This window comes from Cordyceps militaris, assembly GCF_000225605.1.
Source record: "Cordyceps militaris CM01 unplaced genomic scaffold CCM_S00007, whole genome shotgun sequence".
Lineage (NCBI taxonomy): Eukaryota > Fungi > Ascomycota > Sordariomycetes > Hypocreales > Cordycipitaceae > Cordyceps > Cordyceps militaris.
Window position 1 is genome coordinate 2,671,233 of NW_006271975.1, and position 19,794 is coordinate 2,691,026.

Consider the following 19,794-nt stretch of genomic DNA (forward strand, 5'->3'; position numbering starts at 1 on the left):
TTGGACAAACGGTGACTCCCCCTCACCTACTCTACCGGGACTGTGGCCAGGCCAGAGGAGGCAAACCTCTTCCTTGACATTGGGGATGATCAGGGACCATATCAGGAGGCGAATTTCGGCTGGAAGGTCTGAGAAACCAGCCATAGTGCAGTGCTGCAACTAGGTCTGCCGACTTGTATGTTTGCATCACTCTCAGAAAGGGGGAAAGATACAATTTATTTTGATATTGACCATTTCCTCCATCCCAGCTAATAAAATGCCCACTTACTTATCCCGAAGCACTATAGGGCTAGGGCTATCTACATCTCTACATGGACGGGCTCACCACTCAAGCAGGGACCAACCATCCCTAGGCAGCTCCATCAGCATATGCCTCTTGCCTCCGATCAAGCACATCTGCCTTTACTTGGTGCCAATTATGTCGAGTATAGCCTCGGCCTCGTTGCCGAGGCTCTCGACATGGGCGTCCTTCATATCCCGGCGAAGCTCCCCGGCGGCCGCCATCCGCGCAGCGTCGAAGAAAGCCAAGGGTGCAAAAATCAGGTCTACAATAGTAGAAAGATCGCTGCCCTTGCTGTCTACCGTAAAAAAGTAAATGTCCCTACCGACAAAGCCCAGGTCGCTCAGGAGACAAGGAAGCGCGCCGGCGAGCAGCCCACTAGTACCGGCCGCCTCGCCAATAAACGGGAGGAAGAACAAAATGGCGGATATGATGAGGAGAACAAAATTCTTCCTCTTCTCGTCGTCAATTTCTTTAACCAATATCTTTAGCCACTTGCATGTTAATTACCGACTGCTGCGCCATGACGACCGCGAGGTACTCGCCCTTGCTAATGTTGTCTAGTACAGCCTCAATAGCCAGTATAATACTCTGCAGCTTTCGCGGCCCTTATCAATGACTTCCTTCGGGTTCGGCACGTCCTTCTTGCCAAAGACAGTCTTTAGGTTAGGAAAGTTGAAGGCGACATGGATTAGGTTGCCTCCAACTATAGTTCTAATCTTGTAAATTTCGGGCCATTTATTAAAGGCTGATATTTACAATAAGAATTAGTTAATCGATAATAAGCTAAACCTAATTAGATATTTATAGGCTAAGGTAGATACTAGTCTTAACTAGCATCCTACTAATCAAATTTCTAGCTAACTAGATAGTAGAAGTACTACTAGTCCTTAAATAACTACTATTAATACTAATAGCTTAATCTTAAGATAGCCTATTTAAGTATTTTCCTATTATTAATACTATGAATAGCTTTATTAATAGTCTTAAGTAAATAACCTTTAAAGTAATAATTTAAATACTAATAATCTAAATAATTTAAATAATTTAAATAATTTAAATAATCTAAGTAATCTAAATAATCTAAATAATCCAAATAATCTAAATAATCTAAATACTCTAAATAATCTAAATACTCTAAATAATCTAAATAATCTAAATAATCTAAATAAGCTAAATAAGCTAAATAATATAAATAATATAAATAATATAAGAAATATAAGAAATATTATTAGCTTTATTATAATAGTTTTCTTAATAAATATAGTTAATACTTACTAAGAATTAATACTAGTATTTATTCTATAAAACTTAGTAAAGTAGCTACCTAGGTCTATACTAATTAAGTTTAGTTTATTATTGATTGACTAATTATTCTTGTTAAAATAACAGCCTTGACTTAATTCCTTCTCATTTATCGACATCGGGCGGCAACCCGCTGTTACTGCCTAGGTAGTTAATCAAACCAGCCTCAAATCGCTGAAACCATGTCTGGCAGCTCTGCCGTCCATCTCTGGCTTTCTGGGCTGCCAGATGCAAAGCGAAGCTTGAAGCGCCCTCGAGAGCCCAATATGGTCACCCCGCCGCGTTCATGCTTGCAGACGGAGAGGAGTCAGTCGCCCTCCAAGCGAAAGATGGATAAAGATGCAGACGAGGACAACGGCGGCAGCACCATCAGCAGATCCGGCATCGCCCTCAGTCCTCAGCCATTTTTACCGTCCTTGGTCATGAGACCCGGCTCAATCCACCCAGCCTCCATCGGCCATTCTTCCGTCGCATCCTTCGTATCCCCCCGGCTGCAGCGGCTTGACAAGCCCGTCCTCTATCGTCCCATCGACGACGACGATCCTGACTTCGAGGAACTTCCCAAAGACGTGCGGCAGCTTCATAACAACATTTTGGCCGTTACAATAGACCGGATAGACATCTACCCCGCTGAGATACGTGCGCAGATTGAATCTCTGTTGACGCTTCGTCCGCCCCCAGACTGTGCTTACCGGAAACTTGAGAAAGAAACCGATCATAACAGGGAGCGGTTGGCGCAAGGGACAGGTAAAACCGATGGCCCTTTCTTCAACTTCCTTCCCCTCTCGCCTCTGTTTGCTGACAGACTAGAGACCACCACTCTTCCAGCTCGCTTCGCTCTTGCCGAGTTATACCAGCTACGCACCATCGAGAGCCTCGCAAAGGAGTGTCTAGCTCTCCGTCGCTCCGAGGCGGCGTGGAATGCACTTGTTCACGGGCCTCTACTGAAGCTCGCCCTGTCGAGACAGCATGGGTCTGTCTTTTACGAGTATGCGACATCAGCTAGGATTCTGCCATCCTTCCGTCCATCTCTCATTACTAGAGAGGTGTCGGAAGGCAAGATGGTGGACTTTGTTCTTGCACCTAGGCTTAGCGCAGATCTCGACTCGGCCATTCAGAACAGGCTGATTGAGCTTTCTAGGCAGAGCACGTCCTCGACGCTTGCTTCGGCCCAGCTCTTCGTCAATCAAACCGATTATACCCCCCTCATGCGCTCTCCCTTGGCTGTATCGATCGAGACCAAGGTTGCGGGGGCTAGCCCCGAGGAGGGCCGCCTGCATTTGGGCATATGGACTGCTTCCTGGTATAAGCGTATGGAAATGCTCGGTATTGACCGGCTGCCTACATTACCCCTTATCCTCGTCTGTGACCACCAGTGGTCTCTCTACTTTGCTATCGACTGCCTTGATCGGATTGAGATTCGTGGTCCTCTACAGATTGGCATGACTGATCACCTCACAAGAATCTACGCCCTGCTTGCCGTGCTGAGGTTGCTCAGCACCTGGATTGACACCACCTTTCGCAGCTGGGTCACCAATACATTTATAACCAGATGCTAAGTTTTTAAGCTCTAGCTATAACTTATATAGTAGCGAGGGTAAAAGGTACTAGCTAGAACTATATAAATAAGATAAATAAGATATATAAGATATATAAGATATATAAGATAAATAAGATAAATAAGATAAATAAATAAGATAAATAAATAAAATAAATAAGATAAATAGAATAAATAAGATAAATAAAATAAATAAGATAAATAAGATTATAATATTATTAGTAGTATTACTATTATCTTAATAACTTTAATATAACCTTGCTCCTTACTTATGATAGTATTTATTCCTACGCTATAGCCTATGCAGCTAGGCATGGTAAGCAACTGCGTCAAGTTCTACTATATTAGCAAGGGCAACTACTGCGGCCAGATCACCGCGTATAACGGCATCTCGGAGCAAGACTTTGCCACATGGAACCCCCAGGTTGGACAGCAGTGCGAGGGTCTGTGGGCTGAGGCTTATGCCTGCGTCGGCGTTGCTGCGTTCTCGCTCAAGACACGTTACCACGTAGGCTGCTCAGGCGACATCCACAACAACGTCGCCGTCCGCGTCGGCGAGGGCTACTGTATGAATACCGACTGCCGCGTCGGGTCCCTCGAGGTCGACGCTGATGGGCTCTGCCCAGATGGCGATATACAGCTGAGCTACTGGGAGCAGCCTGGCTGTACCGGAAAATGGTTTGGCTTTGGCTACGCCGATAAGGGCACCTGCCGTGGGCTGTGGTCTGATGGTAACAAGTTCAAAGCCATTCATCTGCGGTGTGCTAAGAGCCAGGACGATTGTGTAAGCAAGCAGGGCTGTCGATTGGACGCGGAGCCAGCTAGTAACACTTGCTAGTATATACTAAATGTCAATTTTTTCCTACTAATAATGTCCAAGTATTGGCATTTCTCCTGGTTTCTTTTTATTTATTTACCCTCTTCCCTTGGGGTCCACGATGACCACGTCTGCGTCTTAGAGACATGGCAAAACATACAGGCGCTTACAGTGGACCAGTACCTGGAAATTCCGCGCTTACAGTGGACCAACCTGGGGCCAAGATGCCGGGTCACGAGGAATCCTGTCTCTGCATCTGACAAACAACAGTCAATCGGTGATATTACGACATTACCCTCGGCGTCGCTGCCCTCGATCGGTCCCAGTTAGCAGTTCAACCACAGGTCCGCTAGATTCGGCCTGGCCACAAGAAGCTAACCATAGACCAGTGCTGCCCGAGGACAGATCTCCGACGGCCACGCTCACAGGTAGCTCCCACCCGGGAGACAAAATAACCCGCCAGATAGGAATACCTACTAACCTCTTCCTTATTCTTACTATTTTCTTATTATTTATTAACTTCTTTCTCTTTCTAGTTTTCCTAGTTTTTATTATCCCTCTTTTCTTACTTATCTTACTTATACTTATTCTAATTCCCCTTATTCCTTTCCCTAGTTTAACCATCATAATAGTAGTAGAGTATAGACTTCTATGTCTGGCCCTTTCCCCGACTAACCTATCGTGTCCACAGCCGAAGTACAAGCAGGCTCCCAATTCGAGCCAGATATCGCGAGCTAAACTCTGCCTCGTACATAACCATTATTATTAGCCATTCGAATAAAACAAAGCGCCCTCGGTTCCAAAAATGGACTTTTTCCGGAGCTATGCATTTGCGGACCACGTCGAGGCACTCATGCTGGACCACCATGTTCCCGGCGTCTCCGTCGCTATTGTTCGCGGAAACGGACCAGCCGTGGCGAGAGGATTCGGATATGCTTCGATGGCGAGGAACGAGCCTTGCACCCCAGAAACGCTCTTTGATGTTGCTTCGTTGGCAAAGTCCTTGACTGCTGCTGCCGTGGCCCTGCTGGTCGCGGACAATGAAAACCACGCACACGTCCAGTACGACACGCCAATGTCGTCACTGTTGCCAGATGATTTTGTCATGTCCAGCGCGGAGCATACAAGAGGCGCTACTATAGACGACTTGCTGAGTCACAGGACAGGAATGGCAGGGTAAGCGTTTGGGGCAACTCTTTCGTTCTCGTGCTTATGCCAAGGCAATCCAGTCATGACGATTCATACATGGGACTCGGCGCCGCAGAGCCCGACACTCCTCGTTCCATCACGAGAAATCTTCGTAATCTCGCTGTTGCTGCGCCGCTCCGCTCCAGATATCTCTATTGCAACATGATGTACACTGTCGCGACACATCTCGTCCAAGTGGAGAGCGGGCAGTCCTTTGCCGAATTTCTTGAGCAGCGCATTTTCGAGCCCTTGGGCATGGAATCGACCACTCTCCAGCCAGACCGTGCTCGAGAACGGGGACTTGGCCATCGATTTGCTCAGGGTCATATCTGGGACAAGGCCAGCGAAACCTACCGAGCGCTCGAGTGCCGCACTTGTCCCGAGGGGCAAGGTGCAGGCTCCATCATATCCTCAGTCGACGACTTCATCAAATGGGTGCAAGCATTGATGATGCGGACTTTTCCGGTGACTGAGCAGGTGTATCAGGGCTTGGTCCGGATGCGATCCATTGTGAACCCGACCGGACGGCGACTCAAGCCGCACTCCTCGCCTGCCCTGTACGCAGCTGGCATGGAAGTCTACTACTACCGTGGACATGAAGTGATTGGACACGATGGTCACATTACGGGTTTCGCGAGTCGATTTGTCTTCTTGCCTGGCTTGCCATTCGGTATTGTGGTCATGGGTAATTCGGCAGGGGCGGGCGCAGTCTGCAGCTCAATGATCCGCGTATTAACGGATGACGCTTTGCATGTCCCCGACTCGGAGCGGCATTTGCTGAAGAAGAAAAAGGTCAGGACGAAGAAGTCCATCCCTGTACGAACAAAGCATTCTCCACGCAACGCTCAGACGTCGCTTGCGGAAGCCGCACCCACCGGCCGCGGCGGATTCGTCAAGACCGAAGATGATAGAACAGGTATTGCTGCACAATGGCAAATTACAGGCTATCAACAAAGAAAGGATCAGCTAATTCGAGATGTTCCATAGGAAAACTGCCGGAAACAGCACTGAAAGCGTACATTGGAAAGTATAGTAACCCAGGCTACCACGTACTCACCGTGATTGTGAGAGACGGCAGGCTGTTTGTTGACGCGACCGATCGGTCGATGGGGTTTACTCTCACCTTTGAGCACTTCGAGGACCAGTCAAGGGGTATTGCGTACCTGAGTGATGCCGTGGAAGGTGGCAGTGAGCCCGTGGATGCAAAGTTTATTTTCCAGGACGGCAGGGTCGTGCGGCTGGGGCTGGATCTTGAGCCCGCGATACGAGACCTCATTTGGTTTGATCGTCTGGCAGCTTCCTCTTGTGGGTAGTCGCGGCCTGTTTTTCATTATTACGTGCATGTGGAGGTCTCGTCATGTTGAACTACAAACGCACCAACAAGGTTTCCAATGTACACACAATGCACCTGAACTACAACCTGAACTACAACCTGAACTACAACCTGAACTACAATCACATGCCTGAACAACAACTAGATGACCAGGTCAATTCATGCACGTGTGGAAAGAAATGATGGTAATAAAAGTCAAATTCTAAGTAGATTGATTATCAATATAAACATTATCAGGAAACAAAATGCTGTCAGAAGAGGCTGACAGCACTCTCAAGGCAGTTGGCGCTGTACATGACTGCTGCGCGTAAGAAGGACATCTGGGGCTTGGTTAGCTGACAACTCGTGGTGAGAAATGGAGAGTAATGGCCACATACCTAGCCCGATATCTTCCTGCTATAGAAAAGGAGAGAATGAAGCATGCAAGCACTCCGTTTAAGAGGACTTGGGGGTGGCGGCCTGGGTAATAGGGGTGATGAGGCCCATGGCGTCCTTGGGGAGGTCCGAGGCAGCCTTGATGAGGGCCTGGAGCAGGCCGGTGGCGGCACCGGCGGGGTTGCCCTCGATGGCCTTGCGGATGGTGTCGCCGGGGATGTTGAGGATCTCGTCACCGGCCTTGAAGAGGGCGGCGAGGGCGTTCTGGCCGGAGGCGCCGACGGGGGCGGCAGCAGAGCCGCCGAGAAGGGTGCCGAGAGGACCAGCGACACCGCCAAAGTTCATCTCACGCTTATCGGCAGGGGCGGCGGGAGCGGCGAAGACGGCCGAGCCAGCGGCGAGGATGGTGGTGATGATGGCAGAGGTTCTCATTTTGAAAGATGGTAAAAGAGTTATTTCTTAAGAAGAGAAGAAAAAAGAATGAATGGAAAAAAGGAACAGGAAGTGATAGGGCTGAAGAGGCTTGCTGGATGAGATGGGGATTTGGTTTACACGAGCGAAGAGCCCAAGTTTAAGTATTCTCTAACAAGGGCAGTCACAAGTCCACTCGGCCCATGAGGCGCGCCGGTCCCATGAAAACGCCAAGAAACGTTGGGCAAAAAAGCACGACAACGAGCAACCAGGCAGAAAAAAAGTATAACACAAAACACTCAGACCCGATGACCGAGACTTGGGGCTTGAGCGCTGCCTAATCGGGTGGTAGAAGGGACGAGGGTTGTGATGGTATTGGCTGGTGTTGGCTGCGCGCCCCCCAGCAGACAGGCGTGCGCCGCAGAAACGCTCAGACGATTGTATCAGGAACGGTGACTTATTCAGGTTGCGAAGTCACGACAAACGCTCAGTCACTTTTTTTAATTGTTTTTATTTTACATCACACCAGGGTTAGTAGGGGTGCGAAACGGAGAATGCGCCCCCAAGCCCACCGCCAGAAAGGTGGGATTTGCCGAACCAATGCCTTTTTTAGCCTTTATGAATTGGCTTGAACCTATCCGTCGATTAATCCTTGTTAGTGAGAAAAACAAGAACCAACCTTTTGGGCTGGGCTATAAAAGTGGCAAATGACCGTGCATTCATGCAAAACTCGATCCGCAAAGGGCCCCTTCCCCCCTGTTCGCATTCGCGACCCAAGTAACCGAGCAAGTGCTCAGCTAAAAATGTCCGGGCCATCGTATTAGAGTTTTGGTAAAGCAACAAGTCCGGTGAAAGCCACTGCCGGCTGGAAAGGCAAGAGACTCAAAAGTGAAGATCAGAAGGGGAGCCCTTTGCAAAGAGAGTTTTGGCGAGATGCGAGGTAGGTTGTTTATCCCGTAGGCTGTTAGGCGACTAAAACAAAGCTAGGTAGGGAATCGATGGAATCGAGCGTCTCAGAAACTCTCTGTTCCTTGAATTTTGGGTCCCTGCCCACTGTTTCCGTTCGCCTACATCCCATCTTATCCTTGTCCGCAACCAGATAGAGTAATAAACACGTGCCCAGCCATGCAGGGTGCGGCGAGACCCCCTAACAAGAAGGGGGGTCGCATATCAGCCGGGGGATCCCATGTTTCGGCTTTCATGCACAATTGTTTCCAGCTGGTCTTTTTTTAGCCATCTCAAACCTGCCGGGACTTTTTTATATGATTCTCTTGGTATTCTAGCGTTGGACGTTGCATTGGCGTCATCGTCGAAGGCTAGCCCCGGACACAACAACCCCTTTCCAATGCCGCGCCGTGTTGCTTTTGTTGCATGATGACGTTTTGGTTATCGACATTGCCGTATCCTGCAGGTTCATGTTGGGTTTCTGCCGAGGTCTTTGCTCTTCAACACCATCAAAGCTCTTGCGCATGAACGGCCGCTCGGAAGCTGAAAAGCCCACCGTCAGCTTTCCATTGCAGCAAAAGGTCCCGTTCCCCCCGTTCCGGCGGCGCCGACGGTTGCCGGAGGCCGCAGCGGGCGAACAAACTGGTTCTCAGGGCTGAACAAAGGAACCCAGCAAAAGCGTCCTAGCGGCGTACGGTAGAAGACTCTTGTGCTCGTCCAACGGGAAAACCTTCTTGGCTCGTTGTTTGCCAAATTTGGATACTGAAGCTCCTCCGTACGATGCTCCGCCTCCCCCGCCCCGCGCGACGGCGCCGCTCCACCCCGAACGCTCAGATCGCCCAACAGCGTTTCAGGCACGGCGATTTCAGGCCAGGACGCATATACTTTTTTTTTCATTACCGTCATTTGCGAGTCCGCGCTCCAAGGCTGAGAGCCCCATGGCCGGTACCTTGGCGAATCCCCAAGCCTTCCGGGCCTTGCGCAGGGACAGCAGCTTGTCGGCTGATTGTGTCACAGGCCAAAAATCCTGCAAGGAAGAAGCTGTTTTGAGTTTGGTCGCAGGCCCGTGGTTGTCAAATGGTCGACGGTCCGAGTCCAACTGGAATATATTAGAAGCGCTGCGCTCCCACGACTTGGCTGATTACCCGATACACCGCCCAACTCACCTCTAATTCCCGTCGTTTACACGTATTTTTTCTTTATTCCCTTCTTGTCCAGGAGACAGTCTAATTTCAACTCTTTCTCTCATTTCTCCATTTACATTGCAATCCGACTCTGTACAAGATGCGCTACTCCATCGTCTTCACCACCCTCGCCGCCGGTGCTTCGGCCCACGGCATCATCCGCAACATTGTCGGCGCCAACGGTGTTTCCATGCCCGGTCTTGGAGGTTCGTTTTACACACACACACAAAGAGTCTTGCCCGGATTCCACCTTGTCGAGAGAGCTAACAGTATCCTCCAGTTGCTGATGGCACGCCGCGCAACTGCGCCGCCAACGCGTGCGGCTCGCAGGCCGATACGGGCATCATCCGCGACGCCGAGATCGCCGCTGGCAGGAGCCCGATCGGCTGGACCCAGGGCCACGGCGACACTGACCCGGCCAAGGTCGTCGCCTCCTTCATGGGCCGCGGCAACGACGTGCCCACCAACAAGGGCGCGTCGGGCGCGACCGGCGTCGAGGACGCCATCCCCGCCAACATCCTCACCCAGCAGCGCACCCAGCGCCGCGAGGAGCACCTCAACGAGATGCGCGGCATCTTCAGCGGCCTCTTCAACCTGCCCGTCGTCGGCGTCCTCGGCCTCGGCGGCAAGACCAACGACTACCCCGTCGAGACCATTGTCGGCGACATGGCCGGCCAGGGTGCCCAGAAGGGCATGCCCACCAGCAACGACAACGGCGAGGTTAGCCTGATTTACCGCCAGGTGAGTTTCTCTTTTTATTTCTTTTTTGCCCCCCGGTCTGTTCCCACTGTTCAAGAACTGCTCTAACCTGCCCGCACAGATCAACCAGGACGGTGCTGGCCCTCTCACGGCCGCCGTTGACGCCACCTCGGGCGGCAAGGACGGTGCTGCGTTCAAGAGCGCCACCCTGCCCCTCAACATGCCCGGTGTCGGCATCTCTGGTCTCTCCATTGCCACCAACACCGACTTCCCCATCACCGTCAAGATGCCCGCTGGCATGACCTGCGAGGGCGAGATTGCCGGCGTCAAGAACGTCTGCGTCGTCCGTGTTCGCAACCAGGCCCTTGCCGGTCCCTTTGGCGGTTCCGCCGCCTTTGTCCAGAGCGAGAACGCCCGCAAGCGCGCCATTGCCTACCGCTTGAAGAAGCGCTTCGTCATCAACCGCGAGGCTGAGGAGTAAGCTCTCGTGTACTAGTGTACTTGTGTGCTTGTATACGTGGGTTGTGTGATTGTCCAGTGCGACCATCATATCACAGAGTCATGTCCGAGTTTTGGTCGCTTTTTATTACCTACATATCCTTCTTTATTGTTTAATTTATTTGTCAATACATGTTGGTTGTCCAAAAGACACGATATTAGATACAGCCTGGGCACATTGGTGCTTGGCATCTGAATCCAGCACTGTTGGCTTTGTCACTCTAGCAGATAGAATTTTGATTATATAGAAAAGCATGCGTCTTTATTACGTGATGAATCGTTGGCTTGACACAGTGATTGACCTTCGTATAAAAAGGAGTGCCGCAGATGTACCGCAGTTGACGCCAGAATCGCTGGCTTTGTAGCAGTGTTGGCTGTGTCACTCTAGCAAACGGAAGTTTGAAGGATGCAAAAAAAAAAAAGAGAAAAAAACAAAGAGCGAAAAAAACGAAAGCCTCCCTGTTCATTGCGTATGAGATTGGCTTGGTGCAGTTATTTAATTCCGCATAGAAAAGAGTAGTGCAGTAGACGCCACAGCCGGTCTCTGCACGTACAAGGCAAGCGCGACAGTGACAGCGTCCGCCACCTGCCAGCCCACCACAGCTCGCGATTTCACATCAAACATCAACAGCTTCTCCCCTTCACACCACGCAAATCCAGCCCTCGCCCTCCGCATCGCCATCGCCTCTCGGCACACGGCCATTGACATGGCCACCGAAGACGAGCGTTATCGGCAGTCGAGCCAATTCCGCCTCTGGTCCTTCTCCCAGAGCGGCCTCGACCAGCTTCGCCAAAAGACCAATGCCCTCGCCAAGCAGCAGATCGCGGCGCGATTGCACGCCGACCCGCCCCCCGACTTTCTCACCCCCGACGAGGAGGTGCGCCTCGTCAAGTTCTTCACCATTGAGCTCATCCGCGCCGCCCAATTCTGCGAGCTCCCGACCGAGATCCGGTCCACGGCCGCCATCTTTCTGCGCCGCTTCTACGTGACCAACTCAGTCATGACGTACCCGCCCACGGAGCTGCTCAAGACGTCGCTCTTTTTCGGATGCAAGGCCGAGGGCTTCTACATCCGCCTCGCCCGCCTGGCCGACAAGTTTCCCAACACGACGAGCGAGCAGATACTGGCCGGCGAGTTTTTGCTCTGCCAGGGCATCCGCTTTGCCTTTGACGTCAGACACCCCCTGCGAGCCCTCGAGGGCGCCATTCTCGAACTGCGCCGGAAGCGCCCGACGGAGCAGAACAGGATCAACACGGCGCATATGCGGGCGCGCGAGATTCTCAAGTTTAGCGCCCTCGTCACCGATGTCTACTTTCACTACGCGCCTAGCCAAATTATGATGGCCGCGCTCTTAATGACCGACGCCGAGCTTGTTGACACGCTGGTCCCTTTGCCCGAACCCTCCGACGAGAATCCTGCAGTACAAACAGCGCTGCGGAATAGGATATTCACAGCGTTGGAGGCGTGCCGGAAAATGCTCGAACAAGAGCCTCCTGAACGCATGACAGACTATTGGGGAACGGTACGCTACACTAAGCAACGTCGTGCTGTTTCGTTTTTCTAACTTTTTTAGCCTGAAACTGTTAAAATCATGAAGCCGTTGCGAAAAAAGCTGCAAAAATGCCGAGACCCCGATCGAGCGAATCTTGTGGCGCTTCAGCAGGCGCGCCGCGAACAGGCCTCTACTAAAGCGAAGAAGCCCAGCGCGCCCGTTGATGGCGTCCTCGCAACAGATGCCCAATCTCGTGATGCGAAGCGTCGAAAGCTCGAGGCTGGCGACGACGTATTTGGGCCAGCTCTGGGTTGAACCCATGGCGACCAAAGATGTCGAAACACACAAAAGGCCCACAGGCATGCGGCACCGTGCATCGAGCGTCAGATAGAACTGGCAATGAACACACTGTACTTACTGCGTCTCAGGGAATGGCTCTTGGAGAATAGCTCAGAGCCCAATCGGCTACAAGCCACGAATGCAACATGCCAGCATAAGGCTCGACACTACATATCGAGAAGTCATTAGTAGACAGAATTAGCATCATTCAAGGTTGGCAGTATGCCCCGCCCTGATTCGTCCCATCCCTGCCTCTCTGACCAGAGGCGTGCCCTGATATTGAGATATTGGACGTCATGTGTAAGATGGGTGGCCGCGAGCAGTCGAGTGTTTACGATTAGAGATGCCGTCGGTTTTACAAAGATTTTGAACATCGTGTCAGGCGCATGTCTCCAAGGTGTGACTTGTTGAGATAACGCCACTCTTCACCGCGATTTCATGAGTCAAGCTGGAAACTCTGTTTCAGTCTGTACTAGTATATTCCATGTTTCACAGTCTGGGGGATACATCGTGATTGTCGCTCTTGGCGTTTTAACTGCTTTCCAGCCAGCAAGGGGGAAAGTCGATTCAGCGTCAAGGATCTTCTCGGCTGCAAGCGAACGGCCACACGCCAACGAGCCAGAGTAGAACAAGATTCGGTACTGCGGCTCTTTCCAGTGTCTCTGACGAGGAAATGAGTGCGGCTTTGGCCGCCTCTTGTGTGTGTATCTTGCTCGGCCTGCCTCTTTTTGCCCTTACCAAGTACAATCTACATGACGGCGAGGTCCGGACAGACGGCGCCTGTGTTACTGGCCTGTTCTGGCAACCGTCAATGCATTTGTTTTTCTCCTCTTCTTCCTAATTATCTCCACAAATCACCGGGCGAAAAGCATTCGCTAACGGTAGGTCAGTCAAGCAAGACAGTGCACATCTCTCTGCCGAACCGCAGCCGAACCGCACCGCTTCTCGCCAAGTCGTGGTGCCTCCAGGTTGCTAACTCGTCTTGGCCGGTCGAGTTCAACACGGCAACGAAGCGAACTTGTCGTGGAAGAAACTTGGACAGGAGATATGTCTGGCCTCTTTTTTGTTTCGTTTGAGTCATGAATCTTGTCGCTATTGTCGGACCTTGTGCTAGCCCAACGTAGACGCTTGACGACCGAGCGTCGAAGGTGCCCAGTTCAGACACCAAATTTCACGAACAGAACAAGATTGATGTTGGGTGTGTGACTTCAAGTATCTGGCGGGCACAGGTTCGTAGTTGCCGGTCTAGACACGGTTGTTGGACAAAACAACTGATACTGACAACGGAGCGGCCGTCGCCGGGCGTAGGTAGAGTGTCTTCATATGAGTCAAAGCGACTGTGACATTATCTCACTCTCAAGGGTGTGATTTTGTCATGTCCGCAACTCGCTGCGGCGAACTGCTGAGACATGGCATGCCAAGCAGGAAGTTGGTTGTAGCTTGATGGAGGCGGGGCCGGCACTTCATCCGTTGGCTGTGCTACGGGCTTTGGCGCCGCTTCTGGCCCTATTGGGTTGTCTCCGTTGGTGACAGAAGTTCCAGTTTGAGGAGAGTCAAAATGGCGGCGAAGACTGATCACAGATTCAACACAGCCTCAGCCTTGTGTCACCCCGAAGCGGAAGTCTCCGCGTAACTAGACTTGGAATGGATGCGGTTGGCGACATGGGGGACATTGGACGATTAATTAATCCGAAGGCACCGAAATGTGTAGTTACGGAACCTCTCCGGTGTTCTGAAACGTTGTGTAGGAGTTGGTCGGTAGAGCGAGATGACTAACGCCCTGGGACGACCTTCAAGATGGCAGATGCATTGAAGGCCAAAGGAGTTCAAGCCGGGCCGGTTTGTGTAGATCGGTCAGTTTGCTTTGCATGCCGAGATTGTCTCCCAGGCTGCATCGCGATAGAAGAGTAACCACGTGCAGTGACGAAACAAGACGACTGCATCCGTATCAGACTATCAGTAACGTAACTAGTGAGTTACGAACCTTCCGCACGTTGGACAAACCTCACGTCGTGAAACCATCTGCCGAGCCGGTGGCCAGGGCACGGGCATGGTCTTGCGGGTTTGATGACGAGCGACAAGCAATTGTCTCGTGTGCGGAATGTTGTCAACCAACCAACCGCGAGGCTGCGTACATGGCCATTCGTGGGAGAAACCCGGCCGAATTCCCGCATTGGCTCTGGTGTTATTACATGGGCAATGCCTGCTGCATGGATTGGTGACGGCCTGGGGTGGTGGATGATGGAAGCGGCCGTGCGCAGCAAACACGCATGGAGACTGTCATTTCCGGGCGATTTGCGCAGAGTCATGCAACAGCGGCTGCATGAACGTTTTTTTGGTGCGAGTTGTCGAAGCTAATCTGGCGTGGTGGCGTGGATGCTGCGCACTGGGAAAAGGGTCCATCCAGTGTCGGCGCGCGCCATGCGCGCCCGATGCGCTAGAGTTCGTTTGCCGAGCCATGTCGATGGCCAACTTGCAAGTGGACGAGGATGAAAGATCATCCTGTCGTTAAGCCGTGTCAACCGTGAATGCTGGAGACCGAGGTCTCATCAAATCTTGGCCCTTTTTTTTTTCTTCTTTGGAAAACGGCTAACGCAGGGGCCGAGGCTTGCAGGTCCAGCGGCGAGAAAAGCAAAAACGCAGTCGTCTTCTTGAGTCGTTTGAAGAGAAGCCAGGACCAGCAGGCGGGTGACTGCTTGTATCAAGTACATGCGATGCCAAGACGCCAGGGTTGCATGACACCGTACGGAGTTGGCAGGGTCGCGGGCTGGCTAAGTGAAGCGAAAGTTGCAGCGAATACCACGCGGGAGTGTTTCAGGAAGCATTTCGACTAGTTATTGCCTTTTGTCCACGGATATATTGTCTTTGATTCTTCTTTTGTCCGCTGGCGTCAGTTGTCTTGGGTCGGGTCGACTTTGGTGCTGAAGTCCTTAGTCGGTAATACTAGCTGTGCGTGGCTGGAATGCGGGACCAAGGCAAGGTTTTGGCTAATCAACGGCCCGTCGTGTTTGCGCCCAGCGGGCAGCGGCGGCCAAAGCAGGAATATGATCTGCAGAAATGACTTGTGTGGCGAGGATGCTGTGTCGGAGGCGTTGGGTGAGGGTGTGCGGACGTGGGGTGATGATGGGGGCATGTGGCCGGCCGCCACACGCGCATCAGCGTCGGATAGCGATGAGGCGCCCAGTCGCGATGCAACGCTCGATTGGGTCTCGATTGGTCAAATATTGGTAATCGCTTCTGGTCATGGTCAGGAGCCAAATGGCATTCCGGAAACGGCCCCCTTTGGAATGCTACAAAATGTAGCGTGGCAAACAGGGATACTATTTGGTGGTGCCTGGAGTTCCTGAGTTCATGTGCCCCTGGGCCGCCTGTAGTTTGCGGCGAGCCCACTAAAAATGCAACCGTCGGCACAGTTTGCAGATGGGCTTGGCTTCAGTCACTTGCTTCTGTCGGCAGGCAGAAGGCATTGGCCGAGAGGAGGTATGACGGGTTTAAGTTTCTGATAAGTCAGTTCGAACAATCATGTTGTACCTACGGATAGTCAATAGAAAATGCCATTATTGTTACTTTGAACTTCACCCTGTTCCGTTCTTGACGGGTACCTGCAACATCCGCCCGTTTGTGCCCCTGCAAACACCACGGCTAGGCCTGTCAATAGCCTCCACTGCCTTGTGATGCGGATAGTGCAAGGCCTCGCTTTTTTTATCAGTACCAGTACTCCGTACTCCGTACTCCAAACAAAGTAATACAGCGTCGATCTCGTCCCTCTTTTGTCTTTCTTCTTTCCTCATCCATGTGGAAGCAGAAAATCTCACATGCAGCGCCCCAGCCCACTGTCGTCACATTACTCACGCTAATTCGTACTAATTTACGTCTTATTATGAACCGTTTTGCCGCCATTTTCTCCCAACGTCTTTGCACTTGTTCGCCTGCCCGAGACTTTGCTTCTCACCGTCTCTCCTCTCTCCTCTCTTTTCCCACGTCCATCTTTCTCCCAATACTCTGTGCTTTTTTCTCGTCCTCGTCCTCCATCACCGACTCGAAACACAACCGCATTCCAACCACCTGCGCCGCAACCACACCAACCGCCAACCCCTGACTGACGCGGTTTTGCGTCTCGTCGCTCATTCATTGCTCCCCTCTTTTTTTCTTCCCTTGTCGCCTCTTTCGCTCTCTCGTCGCGACAAAGTCTTGTCCATTTTAGCCATTATTCATTCAAGGCTCGCATTTCCGCCCAACCACAATAAATCATGCCCGCCTCTATCGAATCCTCGCGCCCCATCATGGCCCCTTCGGTATGTCCATCAAATGTCCTCCTGCCTCGGCCCAGATACTGCAAACGTCGACCCCCTGACGGCGTCGCCACGTTCTCGACTGCCATGTCCATCTGTCTCACTCGCCATTCTCTCCGTCACTTGAACACTGCCCAGACTGCATCCCCCAGCTATTATTATATACTTGTCCCGGCTTGCCCGGGTACCAACACCTTTTGATAGCCCGCTATCAAGACAATTCTACCCACCCTTGCGCCGCTAGCAAAACCACAACCTACCAACCTACCTTCATATACCCATTCCCCCCTCTTCTTTGTCTCTCCTGCTTCTTTCTCACACTCTTGCTGCTCACGCCGTCCTTCTCGAATACGCACGTCGATGAAATTCTCGGCTTCTAACATGATGTCCCCAAAGGCTCGCACCTCGGTCCGCTACAGCACCTACAGCGTGACGCCCTCCGTCACCCCGACGTTTGCCACCAACGACTCGGCGCAGGCCGAGTTCCGCGACATCGCCTCGGGCCTCGACCGCATGGAAAACAAGGCTCTCTCCTCCCAGCGCGTCGCCCTCGACGAGGAAAAGACGGACAACCTGCGCAAGCTCGCTCTCGGCGCCAAGCTTGAGCGTGCCCTCGACCGCCGCATGAGCTCCCAGGACGCCGTCATGCGTCCGCGTACCAAGAAGCCTGTCCTGTCGGAAAAACAGCAGCTCGTGGAAAAGGTGGCCTAAGCAGTCCAATAAGTCCAAAATACGACTCAGTCACGGTCGCCATGATTCGAACCGCCGGTCAAACAAACGACATCAAAGATGCCTTGACCCAATCAAACAATGGGCTCGCCAGTCACCAAATATGAAATTTGTCATGCACAGTCGGCGACGCGCCACTTTAATTCAACCCATACAACAACTCGCCACTCCTCCATGTCAAAATTCTTGTGGATTTTACCGGGGGCGGCTTATTTCATGATGCCTCTTCACCTCTTTTGCGACCATACGATACATTAGCCGGCCGATTGGCCCTGGAATGAATTTGAGACTTGACGAAGGAATGGACTATTGATCCCGGGGAGCTGCTGTACTGATTTTCCTTCTTTTCTCGCACACCCTGCCGTAATGGGCTTTTGTTCTATTGCACAAGCTGCACACAGCATGACCAGCACTGCTTTTTTTTACTGTTCGGAACAGGCGTTGGGTCGGAATATCCAGATATCACAATACACTTTTTTTCATCTTCTTTAAACAGTCATTTTTTCGGCCGGCGCTTATTGTGCAACGCCCTCTTCAGACAAGCAAAAGTCATCGCCATGTAGTCTGGGCCGGTCCAGCCCCTTTGTTAGTTAGCCTCGCATCGTTCCGATCTATCCAGGCGGACGGGAGTGGTTGATTTGAATTCGCGCCATGCGTCGGGAGGAAGAAGCAAATAAACTGGGCACCTCGCTTTTTTTGTTTTCGTGTCGTACAACGTCGCCTGGTGCAGGCGAGCGGGGCCCAAAAGCATATCTATGCAGCGGAAAATAATAAATGAATAAGAATCATCAGATGATTCAGATGGATCACGAGAGGATGGCGAGGAGCCATTCTTGGAGCTGACATGGGTGAGGTCAAGACTACCCAAGCTTCACTTAGTCGCATGTCAACAAGCACGACTTACAAGTGACAAACTCACCAAGGTCCTGCAACTGGCACACGCGACTCGCACAACTTGAGATATAGACCAAGTACAAAACATGATGAAAACGATGAAAATCATTTTATAGAATACCATTTTTCTACAGCCCTTTGTCGTTTATCGTCAAAACACGGAGAGAAGAAATCACAGCTCTCATCTCACCCTACCCGGCAGTACAACTCCCGGCAATAGCCATGCAACGTAGAGCAGCCTTTTCAAAGAAAGCCCCCAAAAGTACCCAAGCCATGCATGCACCTGCCAATAAAGCGAACAAGCCACCTCTCTCGCAGGCAATATTTCCGCAACTCGCGATACCACCCGTCCGTACCCGTTCCGTCACGTGACGCCGCGCAAAAAGCCTCCAACATCAAACTATTTTCCACCTTTTTTGATGTGGTGCCGCCTCCAAGACGGACTGTACTCTTTCTGGTGGTAATTTTTCTTCTGTGAGATCAAATCTGAGAAGAAGAAAAAATGGCAGAGACGGAAAGCGCGCCGTGCCGCATCACGGTCATGGCCTCGGGCTTTGGCTCCAACTTTCAAGCCCTGATTGACGCCATCGCCAACGGCTCCCTGCCACACAGCCGCATCATTTCGCTCATCACGAACCGCAAGAGCGCGCACGCGACCGTCCGTGCTGACCAGGCCGGTATGTGTATTTTTTTTTTTGCCCCATATCTTACGGGGTCTTTTTAAAGAAGTAAGAAAATTAAAAATTAATAAAAAATAGGCATTCCTTGGGAATACTTCAACCTCATCAGCAACGGCTTCCAGAAAAAAGGCGAGACGGACGAGGCCCAAATCGCAGACGCCCGTCGCCGGTACGACGCCGCGCTCGCCGCCCAGATCCTCGCGGCGCCGCCGGAGCAGCGCCCCGAGCTGATTGTGCTCGCCGGCTGGATGTACGTCTTTTCGCCGTCCTTTTTGGACCCCATTGACAAGGCGGGCATCCGCATCATCAACCTGCACCCGGCCATGCCTGGTACGTTTTTTTTTTTTTCTTTCTACCCTCCTCCTCCCCATTCATATATCTCCTTGCTTTTATTGAAATGCGGAGCGCTGACTCTCCCATCCAGGTGAGTTTGACGGTGCCAACGCCATTGAGCGCGCCTTTGCCGCCTTTGAGGCCGGCACGCTCACCCGCACGGGCATCATGGCGCACTACGTCATTGCCGAGGTCGATCGCGGCGCGCCCATCCTCGTGCAGGAGATTGCCTGGGAGGGCGAGGACTTGGACGCGCTCAAGGCCAAGATTCACGGGCACGAGCATGAGCTGATTGTCCGTGCCACGGCCAAGGTTGCCGCCGAGATTGTGGCCCGACGGTCATGATGTGGCAGACTGGAGAAGAATGAAAAAAAAAAGCATGAATGAGAAATGAAATGATAAAAAAATTGCATATATGCTAATCTGATATAACAATGGGCC

General features: G+C 51.7%; 10 protein-coding genes across 10 annotated transcripts; 8 read left to right on the forward strand and 2 right to left on the reverse strand.

Annotated features, from left to right (window-relative positions):
• Window positions 1–1,767: 1,767 nt before the first annotated feature.
• On the forward strand, window positions 1,768–3,144 carry CCM_09058 (uncharacterized protein; the record flags this gene model as incomplete). Its single annotated transcript, XM_006674192.1, has 1 exon — window positions 1,768–3,144. The coding sequence occupies one exon, from the start codon at window positions 1,768–1,770 to the stop codon at window positions 3,142–3,144; it is 1,377 nt and encodes a 458-aa protein (XP_006674255.1).
• Window positions 3,145–3,456: 312 nt separating this feature from the next.
• CCM_09059 (LysM domain protein) lies at window positions 3,457–3,981 on the forward strand (the record flags this gene model as incomplete). Its single annotated transcript, XM_006674193.1, has 1 exon — window positions 3,457–3,981. The coding sequence occupies one exon, from the start codon at window positions 3,457–3,459 to the stop codon at window positions 3,979–3,981; it is 525 nt and encodes a 174-aa protein (XP_006674256.1).
• A 784-nt stretch (window positions 3,982–4,765) lies between these two features.
• Window positions 4,766–6,461, forward strand: CCM_09060 (D-aminopeptidase, putative; the record flags this gene model as incomplete). Its single annotated transcript, XM_006674194.1, has 3 exons — window positions 4,766–5,136; window positions 5,190–6,064; window positions 6,136–6,461. The coding sequence occupies 3 exons, from the start codon at window positions 4,766–4,768 to the stop codon at window positions 6,459–6,461; spliced, it is 1,572 nt and encodes a 523-aa protein (XP_006674257.1).
• A 455-nt stretch (window positions 6,462–6,916) lies between these two features.
• CCM_09061 (uncharacterized protein) lies at window positions 6,917–7,288 on the reverse strand (the record flags this gene model as incomplete). Its single annotated transcript, XM_006674195.1, has 1 exon — window positions 6,917–7,288. The coding sequence occupies one exon, from the start codon at window positions 7,286–7,288 to the stop codon at window positions 6,917–6,919; it is 372 nt and encodes a 123-aa protein (XP_006674258.1).
• A 2,208-nt stretch (window positions 7,289–9,496) lies between these two features.
• Window positions 9,497–10,576, forward strand: CCM_09062 (cell surface protein (Mas1); the record flags this gene model as incomplete). Its single annotated transcript, XM_006674196.1, has 3 exons — window positions 9,497–9,602; window positions 9,677–10,137; window positions 10,217–10,576. The coding sequence occupies 3 exons, from the start codon at window positions 9,497–9,499 to the stop codon at window positions 10,574–10,576; spliced, it is 927 nt and encodes a 308-aa protein (XP_006674259.1).
• A 724-nt stretch (window positions 10,577–11,300) lies between these two features.
• CCM_09063 (Cyclin-related protein) lies at window positions 11,301–12,535 on the forward strand (the record flags this gene model as incomplete). Its single annotated transcript, XM_006674197.1, has 3 exons — window positions 11,301–12,116; window positions 12,168–12,377; window positions 12,446–12,535. 3 exons carry the CDS (start codon window positions 11,301–11,303, stop codon window positions 12,533–12,535), a joined length of 1,116 nt encoding a protein of 371 aa, XP_006674260.1.
• A 3,285-nt stretch (window positions 12,536–15,820) lies between these two features.
• Window positions 15,821–16,524, forward strand: CCM_09064 (uncharacterized protein; the record flags this gene model as incomplete). Its single annotated transcript, XM_006674198.1, has 2 exons — window positions 15,821–15,905; window positions 16,364–16,524. 2 exons carry the CDS (start codon window positions 15,821–15,823, stop codon window positions 16,522–16,524), a joined length of 246 nt encoding a protein of 81 aa, XP_006674261.1.
• Window positions 16,525–16,708: 184 nt separating this feature from the next.
• CCM_09065 (uncharacterized protein) lies at window positions 16,709–17,428 on the forward strand (the record flags this gene model as incomplete). The annotated part of the gene is made up of 2 exons (XM_006674199.1): window positions 16,709–16,720; window positions 16,922–17,428. 2 exons carry the CDS (start codon window positions 16,709–16,711, stop codon window positions 17,426–17,428), a joined length of 519 nt encoding a protein of 172 aa, XP_006674262.1.
• Window positions 17,429–18,057: 629 nt separating this feature from the next.
• On the reverse strand, window positions 18,058–18,428 carry CCM_09066 (uncharacterized protein; the record flags this gene model as incomplete). The annotated part of the gene is made up of 3 exons (XM_006674200.1): window positions 18,058–18,199; window positions 18,257–18,285; window positions 18,366–18,428. The coding sequence occupies 3 exons, from the start codon at window positions 18,426–18,428 to the stop codon at window positions 18,058–18,060; spliced, it is 234 nt and encodes a 77-aa protein (XP_006674263.1).
• Window positions 18,429–18,842: 414 nt separating this feature from the next.
• Window positions 18,843–19,698, forward strand: CCM_09067 (phosphoribosylglycinamide formyltransferase; the record flags this gene model as incomplete). The annotated part of the gene is made up of 3 exons (XM_006674201.1): window positions 18,843–19,017; window positions 19,099–19,350; window positions 19,445–19,698. 3 exons carry the CDS (start codon window positions 18,843–18,845, stop codon window positions 19,696–19,698), a joined length of 681 nt encoding a protein of 226 aa, XP_006674264.1.
• Window positions 19,699–19,794: the final 96 nt, after the last annotated feature.